Below are 23,312 nucleotides of genomic sequence, written 5' to 3'. Positions count from 1 at the left end.
TGGCTAAACATTGAAACCCCCCACAAGTGACACCATTTTGGAAAGTAGACCCCCTAAGGAACTTATCTAGAGGTGTGGTGAGCACTTTGACCCACCAAGTGCTTCACAGAAGTTTATAATGCAGAGCCGTAAAAATAAAACAATTTTTTTCCCACAAAAATTATTTTTTTAGCCCCCAGTTTTGTATTTTCCCGAGGGTAACAGGAGAAATTCGACCCCACAATTTGTTGTCCAATTTGTCCTGAGTGCGCTGATACCCCATATGTGGGGGGGAACCACTGTTTGGGCGCATGGGAGGGCTCGGAAGGGAAGGAGCTCTATTTGGAATGAGGACTTAGATGGAATGGTCTGCAGGTGTCACATTGCATTTGCAGTGCCCCTAATGTACCTAAACAGTAGAAACCTCCCACAAGTGACACCATTTTGGAAACTAGACCCCCTAAGGAACTCATCTAGATGTGTTGTGATAGCTTTGAACCCCCAAGTGTTTCACTACAGTTTGTAACGCAGAGCCGTGAAAATTAAAAAAAAAAAATCTTTCCCCCCAAAATTATTTTTTAACCCCCAGTTTTGTATTTTCCCGAGGGTAAGAGGAGAAATTCGACCCCAAAAGTTGTTGTCCAATTTGTCCTGAGTACGCTGATACCCCGTATGTTGGGGGAAACCACCGTTTGAGCGCATGGCAGAGCTCGGAAGGGAAGGAGCGCCATTTGGAATGCAGACTTAGATGGAATGGTCTGCAGACGTCACATTGCGTTTGCAGAACCCCTAATGTACCTAAACAGTAGAAACCCCCCACAAGTGACCCCATATTGGAAACTAGACCCCCCAGGGAACTAATCTAGATGTGTTGTGAGAACTTTGAACCCCCAAGTGTTTCACTACAGTTTATAACGCAGAGCCGTGAAAATAAAAAATCTTTTTTTTTCCCCACAAAAAATATGTTTTAGCCCCGAGTTTTGTATTTTCCCAAGGGTAGCAGGAGAAATTGGACCCCAAAAGTTGTTGTCCTATTTGTCCTGAGTACGCTGATACCCCATATGTTGGGGTAAACCCCTGTTTGGGCACACGGGAGAGCTCGGAAGGGAAGAAGCACTGTTTTACTTTTTCAACGCAGAATTGGCTGGAATTGAGATCGGACGCCATGTCGCGTTTGGAGAGCCCCTGATGTGCCTAAACAGTGGAAACCCCCCAATTATAACTGAAACCCTAATCCAAACACATCCCTAACCCTAATCCCAACAGTAACCCTAACCACACCTCTAACCCTGACACACCCCTAACCCTAATCCCAACCCTATTCCCAACCGTAAATGTAATCTAAACCCTAACTGTAACTTTAGCCCCAACCCAAACTGTAGCCCTAGCCCTAACCCTAGCCCTAACCCTAATCCTAACCCTAGCCCTAACCCTATCCCTAACCCTAACCCTAGCCCTAACCCTAGCCCTAACCCTAGCCCTAACCCTAGCCCTAACCCTAGCCCTAACCCTAATGGGAAAATGGAAATAAATACATTTTTTTAATTTTTCCCTAACTAAGGGGGTGATGAAGGGGGGTTTGATTTACTTTTATAGCGGGTTTTTTAGCGGATTTTTATGATTGGCAGCCGTCACACACTGAAAGACGCTTTTTATTGCAAAAAATATTTTTTGCGTTACCACATTTTGAGAGCTATAATTTTTCTATATTTTGGTCCACAGAGTCATGTGAGGTCTTGTTTTTTGTGGGACGAGTTGATGTTTTTATTGGTAACATTTTCGGGCACGTGACATTTTTTGATCGCTTATTATTCCGATTTTTGTGAGGCAGAATGACCAAAAACCAGCTATTCATGAATTTCTTTTGGGGGAGGCGTTTATACCGTTCCGCGTTTGGTAAAATTGATGAAGCAGTTTTATTCTTCGGGTCAGTACGATTACAGCGACACCTCATTTATATCATTTTTTTATGTTTTGGCGCTTTTATACGATAAAAACTATTTTATAGAAAAAATAATTATTTTTGCATCGCTTTATTCTCAGGACTATAACTTTTTTATTTTTTTGCTGATGATGCTGTATGGCGGCTAGTTTTTTGCGGGACAATATGACGCTTTCAGCGGTACCATGGTTAGTTATATCTGTCTTTTTGATCGCGTGTTATTCCACTTTTTGTTCGGCGGTATGATAATAAAGCGTTGTTTTTTGCCTCGTTTTTTTTTTTTTTTTCTTACGGTGTTTACTGAAGGGGTTAACTAGTGGGCCAGTTTTATAGGTCGGGCCGTTACGGACGCGGCGATACTAAATATGTGTACTTTTATTGTTTTTTTTTTTTTTATTTAGATAAAGAAATGTATTTATGGGAATAATATTTTTTTTTTTTTTTCATTATTTTGGAATATTTTTTTTTATTTTTTTTTACACATTTGAAATTTTTTTTTTTTACTTTTTTACTTTGTCCCAGGGGGGGACATCACAGATCAGTGATCTGACAGTGTGCACAGCACTCTGTCAGATCACTGATCTGACATGCAGCGCTGCAGGCTTCACAGTGCCTGCTCTGAGCAGGCTCTGTGAAGCCACCTCCCTCCCTGCAGGACCCGGATCCGCGGCCATCTTGGATCCGGGGCTGGAGGGAGCAGGGCTGGAGGGAGCAGGGAGGGAGGTGAGACCCTGGCAGCAACGCGATCACATCGCGTTGCTGCGGGGGGCTCAGGGAAGCCCGCAGGGAGCCCCCTCCCTGCGCGGTGCTTCCCTGCACCGCCGGCACATCGCGATCATCTTTGATCGCGGTGTGCCGGGGGTTAATGTGCCGGGGGCGGTCCGTGACCGCTCCTGGCACATAGTGCCGGATGTCAGCTGCGATAAACAGCTGACACCCGGCCGCGATCGGCGGCGCTCCCCCCGTGAGCGCTGCCGATCGCATATGACGTACTATTGCGTCCTTGGAAAGTAAAGCCCACCCCACATGGACGCAATAGTACGTCTAATGGCAGAAAGGGGTTAATTCTTTTTAAAAATATAAATTTTTATTAAATTCCTTTAAAATATTCAATGGAAATCAAGAAAATCCAGGACACCAAAACAAGTGGAGGCAGAATGTTACCAATAAAATACAAAATAAAAAAATATTAAAAAAACAAGTAAGTCAAAATATTGCAATATAGCCCGAAGTATATAGATTGGTAGCAAATAGTGTTGAGGGATACCTTCCAATATTCAAAGGAATCGGTATCGGATGGTGTCGGCCGATATTAAAAAAATATCGGATTTCGCCGATACCGATATCCGATACCAATGCAAGTCAATGGGACACAAATATCGGAAGGTATCCTGGATGGTTCCCAGGGTCTGAAGGAGAGAAAACTCTCCTTCAGGCCCTGGGATCCATATTCATGTAAAAAATAAAGAATAAAAATAAAAAATATGGATATACTCACCCCTCCGAAGGACCCTGGCTGTCACCGCTGCGAGCGTCTGCCTCCGTCCCTAAGAATGCAGTGAGTGAAGGACCTTCAATGACGTCGCGGTCAGGTGACAGGTGACTGGTGACACATGACCGTGACATCATCGAAGGTCCTTCACTCACTGCATTCTTAGGAACGGAGGCAGACGCTTGCAGCGGTGACAGCCAGGGTTCGTCAGAGGGTCGGAGGGGTGAGTATATCCATATTTTTTATTTTTATTCTTTATTTTTTACATGAATATGGATCCCAGGGCCTGAAGGAGAGTCTCCTCTCCTCCAGACCCTTGGAACCATGCGCACCGCACACGCCGATTTTGATTTCCGATATCGCAAAAATATCGGAACTCAGTATCGGAATTCTAATACAGCAAATATCGGCCGATACCCGATACTTGCAGTCTCGGAATGCTCAACACTAGTAGCAAATAAAGTGCAAAGTGCAATGATGCAGTAAAATAAGAAAATATAAATAAACAGATATAGAATGGTGACAAAACATGAATGTCTACCACTTAGTACTAGACCAAGCTGCCACAGTACAAAAAACCCTCTAAATGTAACAAATAAATAAGCTAACAAGTGTAAAACCTACTATCAGCAGCAAGGAAGAAAAATTGCAATGTGCTAACCAACTAGCCATGGCTTTTAGCCCATGAGGAACATGGTTGTAACAAGCCTAATCAAGAGAAGCATAGAATGGGGAGAGAACTTACTGATTTGAAAATGTGTCCACTGCTCCAATGCACATTTCGCTTAGACTTTTAAAGGCTTACAAAGTGGGAAGAAATCCAGCCCTTGTTCAATTTTAGAAGAGTCATCCTGTCTGCATTTTCCGTTGACAGGTGTGTGCACCTATCTATTATGATTGCACCGGCCGAATTACAAACCTTCTCAGACAACACACTTGCAGCAGGGCATGACAGCATCTCCAAGGCATACAAGGAGAAGTCAGGCCAAGTGTGCAACATGGACAGCCAATAGTCAGGGCCGTATTTAGAGTTTATGCCGCCCTAGGCACTTTTAGTGCTGCCTCCCCCATTGGTGAGTATGACTAATTCAGACACTATTGGCAGTGACTTACGCTACTTTCACATCAGCGATTTTTGCCATTTGCAGCAGACCTGGAAGTTTTTCCAGATCTGCCGCGTAACAGATCACTTACGGCAACACTGCGTTCGGCCTCATTCATTCCCTATGGGACTTGCGGACATGTGCGGCACTTGCGGTTTTGCCATGATCCAGCAAATGCGGTACTTGCAGCAACAGAAAAAAAAACGCTGCTAGCGCTGTTTTTTTGTCTCACTGCAAGAGCCGCACATGTACGCAAATCCCATAGGGAATGAATGAGGCTGAATCTATGTATATGCCCATGTAGCTCTTTCAAAGACTATTCCAGCAATATTTTTACATTTCCAGTCCATTCATCTGAAATTGGTTTGCATACATATGCAAATGAGGGAGTAGATTTGTTACTCCAGCTATATACCCGCTCAGTGCCACCTCTTCCTGATCGACTTACAGCTCTTTTTCCAGAAGGAAACACAGCATAGAGGCCATCAGTGAAACAAAAGGAGGTGGCACTCTGCGGGAAATAGAGCTGGAGTGATAGAGGGTTAAGATCCACCATAGTGGTTAGGCATTATTTATATATCAATTGAAATGCTGATTTGGCCCATTATACTGATTACAATGATACCTGGTGATGAAATCCATCTTGTGGTTGTTTAACTCAAAACTGAAGATAAAGATTACTGATATGCTCCTGCTCTGTGGTGGCTTCATGTGGTGCTCTGATTTGCTATTCAACTGTATGGCTTCTGACAGGTCACTGAATATTTTATATATTTAATTCTTTTATTTGGCATAAATTTAATAATAAAATAAATATTATAAATATATATATATATATATATATATATATATACACACACACACATATATATATATATATATCTCAAAATGGCGATCCAATAGATGCTACTGCGCCATTTTGCTACAGAGAAAAAAAAAATCCTCCACCAAGATGGCGCTGCCTGCGTAGTAGCATCTATTGGATCGTCGATATACATGCAATCATGCTGCAGTGCAGGCGCCTGCCTGTTGAAGGTGATTTATTTTAATCTTTCAATATATATAATTTTAGGATGTAAACTAGGGGGCAGGTCAGTGAGGGATCAATAATCTGTCAGAAGCCATACTGATGAAGACCCCCCCCCACAGGCCACCCCGGAGCACGGGAATCTCATTAACTGAAAATAAAGATTAAACAACCACAAGACAGATTTCATCAACCAAGCTGTCATTTTAAATCAGTATAACTGTGCAGACCAGACACTGTCTGTAGGTTACTGAGCACAATCCTGCTGACAGATTCCCTTTAACCCCTTACTGCCAGCTGATGGAATAGTACATCAGCTGGCAGTATCCCCCTTTTTGAGGTGGGCTCTGGCAATGAGCCCACCTCAAAGCCGAGACATGTCAGCTGTTTAAACAGCTGACATGTGCCTACATTAGGTGTAAGCAGAACCACGATCCACCCGTGCCTATTAACTAGTTAAATCCCGCTGTCAGATGTTGACATCAGGCATTTAACTAGAGCTTCCGTCGCACGGACGGACATACGCACATCGCTGACCCCCGTCACATGAGTGGGGATCAATGCTGCGTTTCCATAACAACCTGAGGTCTCCTCGAGACCGCTATGGTTGTTGATGCTGGATTGCTATGAGCGCCTCCCTGTGGTCGGCACTCATAGCAATGCTGTAGTTCTACTACATAGTAGCGATCTATGCATCACCTCTATATAGCAGAGGCGATCACACTATGCCAGCTTCTAATCTCCTATGGAGGCTACTGAAGCATGCCAAAAAAAAAAAAAAAAAAAAAAAAGGGTTTAAAAAAAAAATAAAGTTTAAAATCACCCCCTTTTTGCTCAAATAAAAAAAAAAAAAATCAAACCTGCACATATTTGGTATCGCTTTTTTCAGAATCGCCCGATCTATCAATAAAACAAAAAAAAAGAATTAATCTGATCTCTAAACAGCGTAGCGGAAAAAAATAAAAATGCCAGAATTACTATTTTTGGTCTCCGCAACATTACATTAAAATGCAATAACAGGCGACCAAAAAAACATATCTGCACAAAGGTGGTATCATTAAAAACGTGAGCTCGGCGCACAAAAAATAAGCCCTCACCCAACCCAAGATCATGAAAAATGGAGCCGCTACGGAAGGCATTAACCTAACGATCCCTGTGTGGCCTATTTATAATAAAAAAAAAAAAAAAGGTTCCTCGCATCATGTTCTCATACACTTTATGCAGTATTAGCCCTCTGTGTCTGTACTGCTACATACTTAGGCAGTTAACTGGTCCATGCAGCTTTACATGAACACCTGAGCCTTACACTATAGCTGGTCCGAATAACTAAAGCAATTGTTACCATCCACCTCTCGTGTCTCCCCTTTTCCTCATAGTCTGTAAGCTTGTGAGCAGGGCCCTCACTCCTCCTGGTATCTGTTTTGAACTGTATTTCTGTTATGCTGTAATGTCTATTGTCTGTACAAGTCCCCTCTATAATTTGTAAAGCGCTGCGGAATATGTTGGCGCTATATAAATAAAATTATTATTATTATTATTATTAAGGCGCCATTTTTTTTTTTTTTTTGTTTTAGCAAACTTTGGAATTTTTTTTTCACCAAGTAGATCAAAGAGAAGCTAGACATGTTTGGTGTCTATGAACTCATAATGACCTGGAGAATCAGAATGGCAAAAAAAAAAGAAAAAAAAAAGCGAAAAACAAGTGTGGGATTCTACTTTTTTTGAAATTTTACTGCTCTTGGAATTTTTTTCTTGTTTTCGAGTACACGACTTTGTAAAACCAATGATGTCGCTCAAATGTGCAACTTGTCTCGCAAAAAATAAGCCCTCACATAGCCATATTAACAGAAAAATAAAAAAAAGTTATGGCTTTGGGAAGAAGAGGAGTGGAAAACTAAAACTAAAAAAAACTCCTGTCAAGAAGGGGTTAATATAATCAAACAAGTCCCATTTTATTGATAAAGGAGTTTCTAAAGGTACCGTCTCACAGTGGCACTTTGGTCGCTACGACGGCACGATCCGTGACGCTCCAGCATCGTAACAATATCGCTCCAGCGCCGTAGACTGCGGTCACACTTTGCAATGTACGACGCTGGAGCGATAACTTCACGACGTATGTGCGATGTAGAAGCCGTTGGTTACTATGCGCACATCGTATACAATATCGTGCACACCTTTGTTACACCATGCGATCATTCCGCCACAGCGGGACACTAGACGACGAAAGAAAGTTTCAAACGATCTGCTACGACTTACGATTCTCAGCGGGGTCCCTGATTGCAGGAGCGTGTCAGACACTGCGAGATCGTAAGTATATCGCTGGAACGTCACGAATCGTGCCGTCGTAGCGACCAAAGTGCCACTGTGTGACGGTACCCTTAGGCTGCGTGTCCACTTTCAGGATGGCCGGCGGTATTACTGCGGGTTTTACTGCGGGTTTGACCTCACAATGGAGGTCAATGGGTGCAGAACCGCTGCGGCTCCGAAAAAAGAAGTGACATGGTACTTCTTTTTTACCGGTTATTCAGCGCGGCTTTTTTTCCCGATTCCCGCATCATGTGCACAGTGGTTCCTGTTTTCCATAGGGTACAGTACACTGTACCCTGCATGGAAAACAGCTGCGGAACCGCAGCGGCAAAAACGCTGCGGTTCCGCAGAAAAAAACGCACTGTGTGAACATGGCCTAAGACTTGTAGTTTCACTAACTGCTGAGCCCCGTCCACTTAGAGAGGGGAGATGAGGCACATCAGAGGTGGATAGCTGCACATAACTGTAAACCATCAGATGTAGCAGAGCTGAAGCGGTCATGGTGCCCTGTATGTGCTGTGTATTAGACCAGCAGCCCCCGGGGTTATGCCAGAACATCGCAGAGGAACACGATGGGCCATTAGTACAAGACATAATTTGAGCAAAGTCGCTTGATGCCCAATAAATGTGGTATAACCCCTTTTAAGAAATCACAATACGATTTCCCCAGATAACACACGACTCCTTCAGCACTGCTACATCCATATTCACGCGGCTGCTGTCCGGTCTCCTAGTAACAATTTTGCACAATTCTTGACACCTGGAGATCAGTCATATTGTGCACTAATTCTGTGCATTTAGTAAGAGCATAGTCTTCTCATTAGATTTCTAATGCACAAAGCAGATTTGCACCATCCACTAAGCTTCAGCTCTGCAGTGTGTGCTGTGACCTGTAGTTCCACTCAAGCTGCACAGCTATAAGCTAGCAACCCCTGCCCCAGAGACTGGGGGCTGCACATCTCACCTGCAGCTTCTAATGCCTCAAGCACAAAGTTTGTGTCCCATTCTCAGTGCAATAAGTAAAACAAGTTGTGCAGTCCGACCCCCTTCCCCCACACAGGCTGCAGTGGACTGTCCGACTGAGGAGAGGAGCCAGACCGGACACAGCACTGACCTGCTGGAGGACACTTGGCAGAACAGGAAGCCTGGCCGCATCTGCACCGGAGCAGCTCCTGCTGGGTATTGAAGATAACTTAGGAACCACGTGACACAGGCAGGTCCCTGCAACATTGGGGTCTGCAGTGTATAGCACAAGTGTATAGCCGGCGCCCGAGACCCCCTCCCCCCGCAGCAGCCGGGACTGAGGTGGGTGGGCGGGGCGACCCCGAACTTTAAAAAAAAAAAATAAATAAAATATTTTTTTATTTACACTTGCTCAGGTGCCGCCCCCTGCATTGTCCCCGCCCTAGGCACGTGCCCTCAAGTGCCTAGTGGCTAATACGGCCCTGCCAATAGTTAAAGGGCACTGAAGAATCAGGAAGGATGCTGGTATGGTCACATAAATACTCCTTCTCCATCTTGGACAACTTCTCCCTCCTCATCATGGTTATACTCACAGATAGCCCTTTCTGATGTGATGGTTTCATAAAAATGGCCCAGCTGGTGGACATTCCCCCCACTCTGAGTTGCACCTGGTGTGCATATCCCTCCCCTGTAAACCTTGAGGGTGAAAAGAGCCGGTACCTCTGCCAACAGCATTGTCTGAGGGTAATCCTTTCAGCAAGACTTTCACAATGGCCATCTGGCATGCATGCACTGAAAATGGCACATCTGCCTTGGACATGTGATAAGGAAATTTCTCCTTGTACTGTGGGTCAAGAAAGGTGCACAGCCACTATTTCACAGTGGACAAAATGTGTTTCATGCGAGAGTCTTGGGAAGGGCAGCTGGACATGATCTGTGCCATGTGTGACAGACTATAAGTCAAACGTTCAGAATCCACACCTGGATGAACACTAACCACCCCCTCCTCCTCATGATGCATTGCCTTCTCCAGGCCATCCATGCGGGACAAGCATGAAGCTGGAATTGTGAGTCCCCTCTGTAGTGCAGAGCAAAAACTCATATTCCTCCTCCTCCTGTTCCTCATCATCACCCAATGTGGCCTGTGAATATTGTGTGAGGCTGGGCTGTGTGGTATCAGCCACTGTAAAATCTTGCTACATAGTCACCTGCTCGGCATTCCTCTTTGAGAAGCGATCCACACCCACTCAGCAGTTGTTATGTGTGGGAGCTGAGTGTTACTCCGACAGGCATTGTGAAGCTGGAATTCAGACACTGCCCTCTGCTACTCATTAAGCCTTGCCAACATATAAAAGGTCAAATTCCAGCTTGTGGGCAGGTCACAAATCAGTTGGTGATGAGGCAAATTAAAGCGCTGATGCAGCAAAACCAGGCCTGCAAAAGCCTAAGATGATTTTTGGAAATGGGCACTGACACGGTGTACCCTGGCAAGTACAGTGCCTTGCGAAAGTATTTGGCCAACTGGAACTTTTCAACCTTTTCCCACATATCATGCTTCAAACATAAAGATACCAAATGTAAATTTTTGGTGAAGAATCAACAACTAGTGGAACACAATTGTGAAGTTGAACAAAATTTATTGGTTATTTTAAATTTCTGTGGAAATTCAAAAACTGAAAAGTTGGGCGTGCAATATTATTTGGCCCCTTTAACTTAATACTTTGTTGCGCCACCTTCTGCTGTGATTACAGCTGCAAATCGCTTGGGGTATGTCTCTATCAGTTTTGTACATCGAGAGACTCGAATTCTTGCCCATTCTTCTCTGGCAAACAGCTCGAGCTCAGTGAGGTTTGATGGAGATCGTTTGTGAACAGCAGTTTTCAGCTCTTTCCACAGATTATCGATTGGATTGAGGTCTGGACTTTGACTTGGCCACTCTATCACCTGGATACATTTATTTGTGAAGCATTCCATTGTAGATTTTGCTTTAGGTTTGGGATCATTGTCTTGTTGGAAGACAAATCTTCATCCCAGTCTCAGGTATTTTGCAGACTTCAACAGGTTTTCTTCAAGAATGGTCTTGTATTTTGCTCCATCCATCTTCCCATCAATTTTAACCATCTTCCCTGTCCCTGCTGAAGAAAAGCAGGCCCAAACCATGATGCTTCCACCACTATGTTTGACAGTGGGGATGGTGTGTTCAGGGTGATGAGCTGTGTTGGCTTTACACCAAACATATTGTTTATCACATTGTTGCCAAAAAGTTCGATTTTGGTTTCATCTGACCAGAGCACCTTCTTCCACATATTTGGTGTGTCTCCCAGGTGGCTTGTTGCAATCTTTACACAACATTTTTTATGGATATCTTTGAGAAATGGCTTTCTTCTTGACACTCTTCCATAAAGGCCAGATTTGTGCAGTGTATGACTGATTGTTGTCCTATGGTCTTGGTAGATTTGCAGTGGTATGATACTCTTTCCATTTCAAAATGATCGCTTGCACAGTGCCCCTTGGGATGCTTAAAGATTTGCAAAACATTTTGTATCCAAATCCAGCTTTAAACTTCTCCACAACAGTATCACAGACCTGCCTGTTGTGTTCCTTGGTCTTCATGATGCTCTCTGTGCTTCAAACAGAACCCTGCGACTATCACAGAGCAGATGCATTTATAAGGTGACTTGATTACAGACAGGTGTATTATATTTATCATCATTAGGCATTTAGGACAACATTGGATCATTCAGAGATCCACAATAAACTTCTGGAGTGAGTTTGCTGCACTGAAAGTAAAGGGGCCGAATAATATTGCACGCCACACTTTTCAGTTTTTGAACACCCCTCCTTCTTCCTCACATTCTGCATAATTGTAAGTGACGCTCTACATACAAGAAGCCTTTGTAACAGTGCAACAGCATAAGAGGAAATTTTTTTAATATATAAATAATTTCATCTTATGCTTTTAGATTTATATTATCAGTATTAGATCATGTTGACATTGGAAGTTTTCAGGAAAGTTTACATTTTACTTTGTTTTGTATTGAAAGAAAGTAGGGAACTCGGAAAATTGATAAAAATAAGTATCATGATATTAATAGTAAACACCCAGAATTCCAGAAGAAATGTAGCACCAAAAACTGCTAAAGTAATCAAATAGGTAAGAATTTGAAATTATTTATCAATATATAATGATCAAAAAAGACATTTGTCATGTTAAAAATTAATAACACACACTAAGTAAATCAGTTTTTAGGAAAGTTAATCAACTTTTCTTCTTTTTCTGTATTTATGCTCTACCATCTCTAGTCATTCTTTAATGTTTTGACACTTACTAAATTGTAAGTATAAAAACATATCAATGTATAGTAAATTCTGTCAACATTTCAATGCTACAATGAACAGGCAAATAATAATAAATAATAGCAATAAAAATGTTTTAGAAAAATCTGGCACATTGAAAACTGAAATTGAAGTGAAGTGATTTACCAGCACGCTCGGCCATGTCCACATAAACATCTTCTTGTTCAAACTTCAATGATTCCACTGGAATGTCAGTCTGAATAGCTTTCAGTTTTTCCTAGAAATTGGGAAGAAAGATTTATGTCAGAGGCAGGAAAATTTGAACTAAACCAGAAAATGGAAGCATTAATTGTAAGCTTTTTTTTATTATTATATTATTTTTATATCGTCTCTCAATTGTCTAAAAAGACAATTGAGTGACGATATAAAAATAATATAATAATTATATTATATATACATATTACATATTATATTATATATACATATATTATATTATATATACATATTATATATACAAATATTATACCTCTCACAAAATTAGAATATCATCAAAAACTTAATTTATTTCAGTTCTTCAATACAAACAGTGAAACTCATATGATACAGTCATTACAAATAGATTGATATATTTCAAGAGTTTATTTCTGTTAATGTTGATGATTATGGCTTACAGCCAATGAAAACCCAAAAGTCATTATCTCAGTAAATTAGAATACTTTATAACACCAGCTTGTAAATGATTTTAACATCCGAAATGTAGGCCTACTGAAATGTATGTTCAGTTAATGCAGTCAATACCTGCATTAATACAGCGTGGCATGGAGGCGATCAGCCTGTGACACTGATGAGTTGTTATGGAAGCCCAGGTTGCTTTGATTGCAGCCTTCAGGTCATCTGCATTGTTGGGTCTGGTGTCTCTCATCTTACTCTTGACAATACCCCATAGATTCTCTGTCGGGGAAGGGTTAGATGAGATTGCTGGCCAATCAAGCACAGTGATACTGTTGTTTTCAAACCAGGTATTGATACTTTTGGCAGTGTGGACAGGTGACAAGTCCTGCTGAGGAATAAAATTTCCATCTCCAAAAAAGCTTGTCGGCAGAGTGAAGCATGAAGTGCTCTAATATTTCCTAGTGGATGGCTGAGCTGACTTTGGTCTTGATAAAATACAGTGTACCTATACCAGCAGATGACATGTCTCCCCAAATTTAACACTATACCTCAAGTAGCTTGGATTGTCTGTCTCTCCACTCTTCCTCCAGACTCTGTGACCTTGATTTCCAAGTTCTAGTGTAAAGCATTCGCAATCAATGATGGTTTCGGAAGCCATGTCATCTGCTGTTGTAGGTCCACTATGTTTTATCAAGACCAAAGTCAGTGCAGCTGTCTACAAGGAAATTGTGGAGCACTTCATGCTTCCCTCTGCCGACAAGCTTTTTGGAGATTGAAATTTAATTCTTCAGCAGGACTTGACACCTATTCGCCGCATTGATGCAGTAATTGATGCATAAAGAGCCCCGACCAAGTATTAAGTGCATTTACTGAACATACATTTCAGTAGGCCAACATTTAGGATGTTAAAATCAATTTTTTAAGCTGGTGTTATAAAGTATTCTGATTTACTGAGATAATGACTTTTGTGTTTTCATTGGCTGTAAGCCATAATCATCAACATTAACAGAAATAAACACTTGAAAAACATCACTCTATTTGTAATGACACTATCTAATATATGAGTTTCACTTTTTGTATTGAAGAACTGAAATAAATTAACTTTTTGATGATATTCTAATTTTGTGAGATGCACCTGAATCCATAGAAATAAAGTAAGCAAACTATGCCGTTTCATAATGTAAGCAAGTTACACTATTCCAAACTAGGCAATTCAATGAATTTTTCTTGTACCATATTTTAGGTATTGTTATATATCTAATTTTCCATTGTTTCTGCAGAGAACAGCAATGAAGGGTACGGCACGGTACTCTCATATTGTGCTTTACCATGCTTCAATCCTGGGTTTTTAACCCATTCAGCTGCTATGCAAAACCTGCAAGAAGTTTGCATGTTCTCCCCATGATTGCATATGATTCCTTCCACATTCTGAAAACATATTGATACTGAATATAGATTATGATGACAATGTCTGGAAAGTGGTGCTAAGTAACCAAAGGTAATAGAACCAATTGTCAATTATTTTTCTGGTTTCTTTCTTTTGAGGACTACGCTTCTTATATGTTAACTAGATGGTGGCCCGATTCTAACGCATCGGGTATTCTAGAATATGTATGTCCACGTAGTATTTTGGCCAACCATGTAGTATATTCCCCAGCCACGTAATATATTGCCAAGCCACGTAGTATATTGCCCAGCCATGTAGTATATTGCCCAGCCATGTAGTTCACATAGTATATTGCCCAGTCACATAGTATATTGCCCAGCCACATAGTATACAGCACAGAGCCACACAGTATATTGCCTAGCCACATAGTATACAGCACAGAGCCACATAGTATATTGCCCAGCCATGTAGTATATTGCCCAGCCATGTAGTTCACATAGTATATTGCCCAGTCACATAGTATATTTCCCAGTCACATAGTATATCCCCAGCCACGTAGTATATTGCCCAGCTTGCCCAGCCACGTAGTATATTGCCCAGCCACGTAGTATATTGCCCAGCCACGTAGTATATTGCCCAGGCATGTAGTTCATGTAGTATGTTGCCCAGTCACATAGTATATTGCCCAGCTACGTAGTATATTGCCCAGCTTGCCCAGTCACATAGTATATTGCCCAGCCACATAGTATACAGCACAGAGCCACACAGTATATTGCCTAGCCACATAGTATACAGCACAGAGCCACATAGTATATTGCCCAGCCACATAGTATACAGCACAGAGTCACGTAGTATACAGCACAGAGCCACGTAATATACAGCACAGAGCCATGTAGTATACAGCACAGAGCCACGTAATATACAGCACAGAGCCACATAGTATATTGCCCAGTCACATAGTATATTGCCCGGCTACGCATTATATTGCCCAGCTTGCCCAGCCACATAGTATATTGCACAGCCACATAGTATATTGCCCAGCCACGTTGTATACAGCCCAGAGCCACATAGTATATTGCCCAGCCACGTAGAATACAGCACAGAGTCACGTAGTATACAGCACAGAGCCACATAGTATACAGCACAGAGTCAAGTAGTATACAGCACAGAGCCGCGTAGTATACAGCACAGAGCCACATAGTATACTGCCCAGTCACGTAGTATATTGGCCAGTCACGTAGTATGCACCATATTCCTGTTAAAAAAAGAATTAAAATAAAAAATAATTACATACTCACCTCCTGGAGCCTTCGGATCGAAGCGGCCGGTTCCTGATGCTTGTCGAGCACTTTGGTCTGAAGATTGCATTGCGGTCTCGCGAGATGATGACATAGCGGTCTCACGAGACCGTACGTCATCATCTCGCGAGACCGCAATGCATGCAGTGGTCAACAGGGCGTCGCGAGGAGCATCGGTAACTGGCCGGTTCGATCCGGAGGCTCCGGAGGGTGACTATGTAACTATTTTTTATTTTTTTATTATTTTTAACATTAGATATTTTTACTATTCATGCTGCATAGGCAGCATGAATAGTAAAAAGTTGGTCACACAGGGTTAATAGCAGCGTTAACCGAGTTCGTTACACCATGGTCAACGCTGCCATTAACCCTGTGTGAGCGCTGACCAGAGGGGAGTATGCGCACTGACTGTGGGGAGGAAGGAGCGGCCATTTTCTTCCAGACTGTGTCCGTCGCTGATTGGTCGTGGCTGTTTTGCCACGACCAATCAGTGACGTGGATTTCCATGACTGACAGAGGCCGCGATCAATGAATATCCGTGACAGACAGAAAGACAGACAGACAGATGGACAGACGGAAGTGACCCTTAGACAATTATATAGTAGATTTTTTTGTTGCAAAGTTACATTATGTACAATATAAGAATTTAATAACTATTATATTCAGTCATATTATTATTATTTTTGTAACAGAATACAGTTTTACTTTGTCTTGTGTCATTGGCAATCTCTAATTTTTGAAATATTTAACTCCTTAAAGCTTGGCTCTTTTTTTAGCCCTTTTTGTTTATTTCCTCTCCTTCGTCCAAGAGTAAAAACTATTTTAATTTTTGTCAACATAGGGTTATTTTTTTTGCAGGATAAATTGTAGTTATGAATGACCCCATTCATTTTACCATAAAGTGCACTGAATAATGGGAAAACAATTCCAGGCCGAATAAAATGGTAATAAAAACGCAATTCCGCCAATGTTTCTTGGGTTTTGATGTTAAATTCTTCATGGCATGGTTAAAATGACCAGAATTCATGATTTTCCATGTTAGTATAATTACAGTGATACCAAACCTGCAAAGATTTTTTATTATTCAATTGATTACAAAAATTCCAAAAAATTGCAAAAAATGTTTACCTCTTATCACCTTTTTTACATACCTGTAACATTTATATCTTTTCTACTAATTGAGCAGTGCTAATAGTTCTCTTCTGAGTGGGAAGCTGATGGATTCATTAATGCCAATTTGGATTACATGTAACATTTTGATCACATTTTAATGAATTTTTATTAGGGAGATGTTGTCATAGAAAAACTACAATTCTGTACCCATTTGTTTTCCATTTATTGTGCTTACTGTACAAGTTTATTATTTTATGTTTTCATAAATTTGGAATTTTACATACACGGCAATACCAAATAATTTTTTTCACATTATTTTTTAAAGGGGGGGGGGAGAAAATTTAAAGGGAACCTGTCAGCAGGATTGTGCACAGTACCCTACAGACAGTGTCAAGTTGGCGCCGTTATGCTGATTAAAATGACACCTTGGATGATGACATACGTCTTGTGGTTGTTGTTTAATCTTTACTTTTAGTTTTAAGTTAATAATATGCTCATGTCCCAGGGTGGGCCTATGAGGGGGCTTCATGTTGTGCTCTGCTTAGGTATTCATCTGTTTGGCTTCTGACAGGTCACTGATCCCTCAGTGACCTTTTCCCGTGTTTTACATAATTGATATTATACATAGCTTGGGGAAAAAGCCTACTGCAGGCAGGTGGTGGTGGCGACGTCATTTTCGAACGGATTTTTTAAAAATAAATATAAGGATAAGATAAAACACAATAATTATATGCACAATAAATATACGATCATGCTACAGCGCAGGCACCTGCCTGCAGAAAGGTTTTTTTTCTTCCAAGCTATATATAATATTAATTATGTAAACGAGGGGGCAGTTCAGTGAGGGATCAGTGACCTGTCAGAAGCCATCAGTATGAATACCTAATCAGTGCACCTCATGCAGACCCCCCACCAGGCCGCCCCGGAGCATGAGCATATCATTAACTCAAAACTGAAAATAAAGATTAAACAACAACCACAAGACGGATTTCATCAACCAAGGTATCATTGTAATCAGTATAACGGCGCCGACCTGATACTGTCTGTAGGTTACTGTGCACAATAGTGCTGACAGGTTCCCTTTAAATATTTATTTCTTTATGTAATATATTTATTATTTCTGTGTAGAATTGGAATGGTAATTGCAGGACTGGATCTTATTAAGAATCTGTCATGTCCAAAATGCTATTTTCCTCCAGATATAGGGTTAATCTACAGATAAATAGCATAAAATCCTGTCAGCCCACCTCAGTGAAAGTATGGTGCTAGGAAGTAAATATTTCATGATATTGTTCCTTTAGCCGCTAGCTTTCATTTATAGGGCTGGTGCATGATGTAGATATGTTCCCTGTACTATGAGTGTGGCTGTAATCACTCCCAAGCACTTTGATTAAGCAGTCATGCAGACATCCGTGCAATATGGACCACAATGCATGGACAGGCTGCGGGTCTCCTGACCGGAGTGTGACAGCCTGACAGAATTATATGAAGCTGTCACACTCAGGATGAGAGAACAGCCGCCAGTCTGAAGGTAAATAGTGTTTTTGGACATGACTGGGTTTCTTTGACTTGATTTGCTCTTTGAATATTAAAACACAACATTAATGAAGAGAGTTTTTTTTACATTTCTGACAGTTATTTAAACAGAGCATTTTTTCCCCTAAGGTATTGACTTAGTGTACTTGGTATTTGCTTTTTGCATTGTAATGTCATATGGTTTTCTGTGCAGAATTCATCATGTGGCTTTGAATCTGGCTATTTGGAATAGTATTGCTTGTGCCTAGATTTGAAAGGTTGCTGGGTATGTCTTTTATGTTAGATTATTTCAATAATTTGCATATAAATATCTATAGGATGATTGCAAATTAATAAACAGCTCTGGAAAAAATTAGGAGACCACCACATCAAAACCCCGTCATGGGCAGCCCAATCTCCAGACCTGAACCCCATTGAAAATCTCTGGAATGTAATCAAGAGGATGATGGATAGTCACAAGCCATCAAACAAAGAACTGCTTACATTTTTGCGCCAGAAGCAATGTGAAAGACTGGTGGAAAGCATGCCAAGACGCATGGAAGCCGTGATTAAATATCATGGTTATTCCACAAAATATTGATTTCTGAACTCTGCCTGAGTTAAAACATTAGTGTTGTTGTTTCTAAATGATTATGAACTTGTTTTCTTTGCATTATTTGAGTTCTGAAAGCACTGGCATTTTTTTTATTTAGACCATTTCTCCATTTTCAGAAAAAAAATACAACATTTATTGCTTGGAAATGGAGACATGTTGTCAGAAGTTTATAGAATAAATGAACAATGTACATTTTACTCAAAAATATACCTATAAAGAGAAAAATCAGACAAATTGAACATTTTGCAGTGGTCTCTTAATGTTTGCCAGAGCTGTTGTTTATCATTTATTATTCTTTGTTATTATGGTCTTCTATTGGCAATTCCAATGCATATCAGAGAGCTTTACGGAATTCTTCCAGATCAACCAGAGACAGTGTTTGGCTCTAAACTGATGTCAGTGCTTAATATATTACTCCGGCCGGTGCCAGTCTTTGACAAGATTTATGGTAATTGTGCCTTATGCTGTCCAATCAATTGCCAAGTATGTACTGTAACTTAGAAAGCAGTGGATTTTGTGTGCTACTGGGTTTCCTACAATAGTTTTATAATTTTTAAATTTTCATAATTCATTTACAGTTATCTTCTTATTTCACGTTTTAAAATAACTGTAATATTTATTTTTGTTGTTATAGTGTATACAATATTTTTAATAAATGGAAGGTAACCCTGAATCATACACTTATAATGCCTAGAGAACTGACATCTAGGTACAGAGGGCAGCATGGAATATTCTGGATGGATTCCAGAGATCATAAGGGTACAGCACTTAAAGGACGTTCAGAGTTTTGCTTTCATTTGGGTTGCTGGCACAAGGAAATTTAACTTTATCACGAAAAGTTTACAAACTAATGTTTAATAGTAAATTATCCAAAATAGTAAATACACTTTAGTAAGTAAGTCATTAACTGATTCTATTGCAGCCCAGAAGTGCATCTGTGCTTTTTAGAATACTTTGAGTAGAAAATAACCATTCCAAAGGATTAATTGCTAGGCAAGGTGCTGTGAATAACATAAATCTGAGCTACTGTATTTGTAATGCAATTTACATTATTTCAATTATTCCTAGTTCAGTCAACCTTATGACATTGGATAAAAAAGATAACAGTATTTACATAGCTTGGCATACAATTTCAAACTGTAAAAAACAGGGAGCAAAAAAGCTAAAATTTGCCTTTGCTTAAGTTTTCTAGGGAAATTTAATACATTCCGCAAATTAAATGTCCCTTATTACCTTCTGTGGTCTCTTCAGACGCTAAAGCGTAATAAACATAAATCCAAAAAATACTTATACTCATCTCTCCAGCCCCTCTACTGCTCACCGTCCCCTATTTGGTTCTTTGCGCATTGTCTTCTTTACTGTAAGCTTGGACTTCTGGCTCTGATGAGACCTGAGATGATACTGCACAAATGTAATAAGGTCACAATGTCAAGACATCATGATGTGACCTTCAGCTCACCAGAGCCGAAACACTGGGACTGGGGTGAAGATACCTGGGAATTCAACAGTAGATGGTGAGGTGATGGTGAGGAGCCAAGGAGCTAAGGAGCTAGAAAGTTGAGCAATAAGATGATCATAAGTATTTTTTGTATATGTTAACCTTTTATGGATCTTTACGGTTCAGCAAAATGGTAGCTTGTGACCACCATTTTGCTCGATGTGCTAGATGAATGTGACTTTAAAAAAAAAGCACGTTTTGGTGAATGAAGACAAGTAGAAATCAAATCTACTTGATCATATTCACTCATCTCTAGTTGTGGCCAAAAGTTGGAAACCGACAAAGTTTAGTTTTCAAAAAGTTTGCTGCTTCAGTGTTTTTAAATCTTTGAGTCAGATTTTTCAATGGTTACTAAAGTAAAATAGCATTTCAAAAGTTTTCTTAACTTTTATAAACTAATACATCAAGTTTTATGTAAGACTCACAAAACAGAATTCTTGGTAGCTCATATTTTCTTCTCTTTACAATCATTCTTTCAGATGTGCCAATCTGAGGGGAGCTTAATCAAAGAAAAAACTTTTCAAGAATTACAGGGATTGGACTGCAGTGGACTGTGGTAAAGTTATTTCCTTCGATGAAAGCCACTAAGATGGGGTTATTTGGAAGAGTGAGTGTCCTGAGAAGATAATGTGAGTGTGATCATATGTTCTGTTTTATGCCAGCATACATATCTAGGATTTGCTTTTCATCCAAGGGAATGGACTCATCCATAATTCTGCCTAAAATAGCTTCCATAATTAAAGAATGTTGGCCAAACTTCTTCAAAGAGCAACTTTTCCCACTGATCCAGGAGCAATTTAGTGATGAACAATGCTTTTTCCAGCATGATGTGTCAGTTTCAAAACTTTTGGCTATGATTGTAGAGTACACATTGGGAACCATTTTTACCAACAAATAGCCTTAAATTAAAAAAAATACCATTGTTTGTGCCCAACGTTCCTATGCATATTGTGTCTACAAACAAAATTTCTGTAAGTTAGTGTTGCAGTCATGTTTACTTTGAACTCCATTTGCCATCTTTTATTGTTAGGCTGCAAACTGAAACACCAGAATGCACAATTTACAAGCTAATATGCACTTATTTTTTAAGTATGTAAAGAAATGCAGGGACTTAAAACACGTCAGTTTTAAATTCCCCTTCCTCTGATTTCTGTTTTTTAATGAACATTTAATAAAGCATTTTTTTCACCAGGATGAAAGTGCCGTCAATACCACCGATCCTAAATTGCATGTAGCTGTGCAAAAATATTTCTTACATGTTCTTCATTCCAGACTCTTAACAAAACAATAATGGGGCAGGAGGTTCGTGGCAACTGCAACTTTACCAGTTTCATTAAGATTATTATTATTATGAGTTGTAGCGAAAAACACGCCAATTTATAGCTGGAATACATTTATCATTCTGATACAAAGCAATTACATTTCCTGGGTCCTGCAGATTCAAAAGGAGAGGGACCATCCAGATTGTTTTTAACGCGCAGACCCAAAATGCTTCATTTCTGATTATTTGAGGTTGTATTAGTGCCTATGGCATGGACAGCTAATACATCTAGAAAGGCTCTCTCAATGATGAGCATTATATAGAGGTTTTAGAAAAACATACGATCCCATTCAGGCAGCCTCTATTTCAAGAAAGGCTTTGCATATTTATGCAAGACAAAGCTAAACCACATACTGCATCCATCACAACATGGCCTTGCAAATGAAGAGGTCGACTGTTGGGCTATACACCTGCACTCCAAACCTTTCAGCAGCAGAAAATATATTGATGCATTATAAAATGAAAAGTCTTGCAATGGAGATCTCGGACTGTTGAGCATCCTACATCAGACAAGAATGAGACAATATTCTTCTTCCAGAACTTGAGAAATTGGTCTACCCACTTCCCAGACATTTACATACTGTTGGACGAAGATGCCAAACAAATGTAGACACAGCCCCGTGCCATTTTTTTTTTTTTAGACATGTCACTGCCACCAATTTCAAAAGTGGCAAATTTTTTACAAATTAGATGGAAATATGTCTAACTTTGAACTTCTGTTCTGTGTCCTATGTTCTGTTGTGATTTAAATATGGCACAAACAAACGAGATTATAAGTATTTGAAAAGAGTTGACGATGCTCATCAGGCTAGAAAAGGTTCCATTTTTAAAGTGTTTTGACTCCACAAATCAGGGTTATGTGCAAATGTAGGAAATTCAAGGCCATAATTATGCTCACGATGAGTGATCGCCCAACAAAAAACACACCAAGAGCAAGGTGTATATTAGTCCGCAAGGTCATAACGAAATAAGGAAAGCCAAGCCAGTGTAATCCAGGAGTTCACCATCAATAGCACAATGAACCACAATGCTGTGCATGGCAATATTGCAACGTCAAAACGATGACTCTCCACCAAGTTTAGTGGCAAATTGCAGTTTGCTAAAGATCAGCAGGACCAGTCAGAAGGCTACTGGAACAGTGTTTTGTGAAGTAATGATACCAATATAAAACCGTTTAAATAATAAGCGCTAATTTGGAGAAAGAAAAAGACTGCACTAAAGTATAAAATTATCATATCATCTTTAAAAGGAGGTGGTGATAATATCATGGTTTGGGCATGTTTTACTGCATTGGGCACGGGATGACTTGTCACAATTGATTGAGCAATGAATTCTTAAATATACCAGGAAATTCTTAAAGAAAATGTCAGGACATCTGTCAATGAGCTGTATTTGAAGAGCAGAAAAAGAGGAATATGGTGGTTCAGAGCAGAGGCGTAGCTAGAGCTTTTGCCGCCCGGGGCTGCTCCCGAGTTTGGTGCCCCCTCCCCCCCCCCGCTCAATACACACAAAGTTTACCAAAAATAGTTTCCCTGTTTTGTAGAACTTAAACTGGGCCTAATGGTGTCACCCCCACATGCCAAACCTGTGACTTTCAATTAATTAATATCAGAGAGAACAAATGACCGCCATACACAACAGAATCCACTATACCAAGACCAATAATATCACATACAGGAAGAAACACCACCACACCATGACCAGACCACATAGTGACCGAATAATACTATATACAAGGGACAAATACCGCCTCACCATGACCAGATCACATATTACCACCAC

General features: G+C 40.4%; 1 protein-coding gene across 3 annotated transcripts in view; it reads right to left on the bottom strand.

The window, feature by feature from the left end:
* The window catches only part of BANK1 (B cell scaffold protein with ankyrin repeats 1), a 1,115,425-nt gene that overhangs the window by 187,674 nt on the left and 904,439 nt on the right, over positions 1-23,312 (bottom strand). For all 3 annotated transcript variants that reach the window (XM_069743643.1, XM_069743641.1, XM_069743642.1), the window contains exon 8: positions 12,297-12,387. In XM_069743643.1, the coding sequence (XP_069599744.1) occupies positions 12,297-12,387 (91 nt within the window). The remainder of the gene's footprint in view (positions 1-12,296; positions 12,388-23,312) is intronic.

This window comes from Ranitomeya imitator, chromosome 1 (assembly GCF_032444005.1).
Source record: "Ranitomeya imitator isolate aRanImi1 chromosome 1, aRanImi1.pri, whole genome shotgun sequence".
Taxonomy (NCBI): Eukaryota; Metazoa; Chordata; class Amphibia; order Anura; family Dendrobatidae; genus Ranitomeya; species Ranitomeya imitator.
The sequence above is the reverse complement of the archived record's forward strand: the minus strand, read 5'-3'. Positions and strand labels throughout refer to the sequence as shown.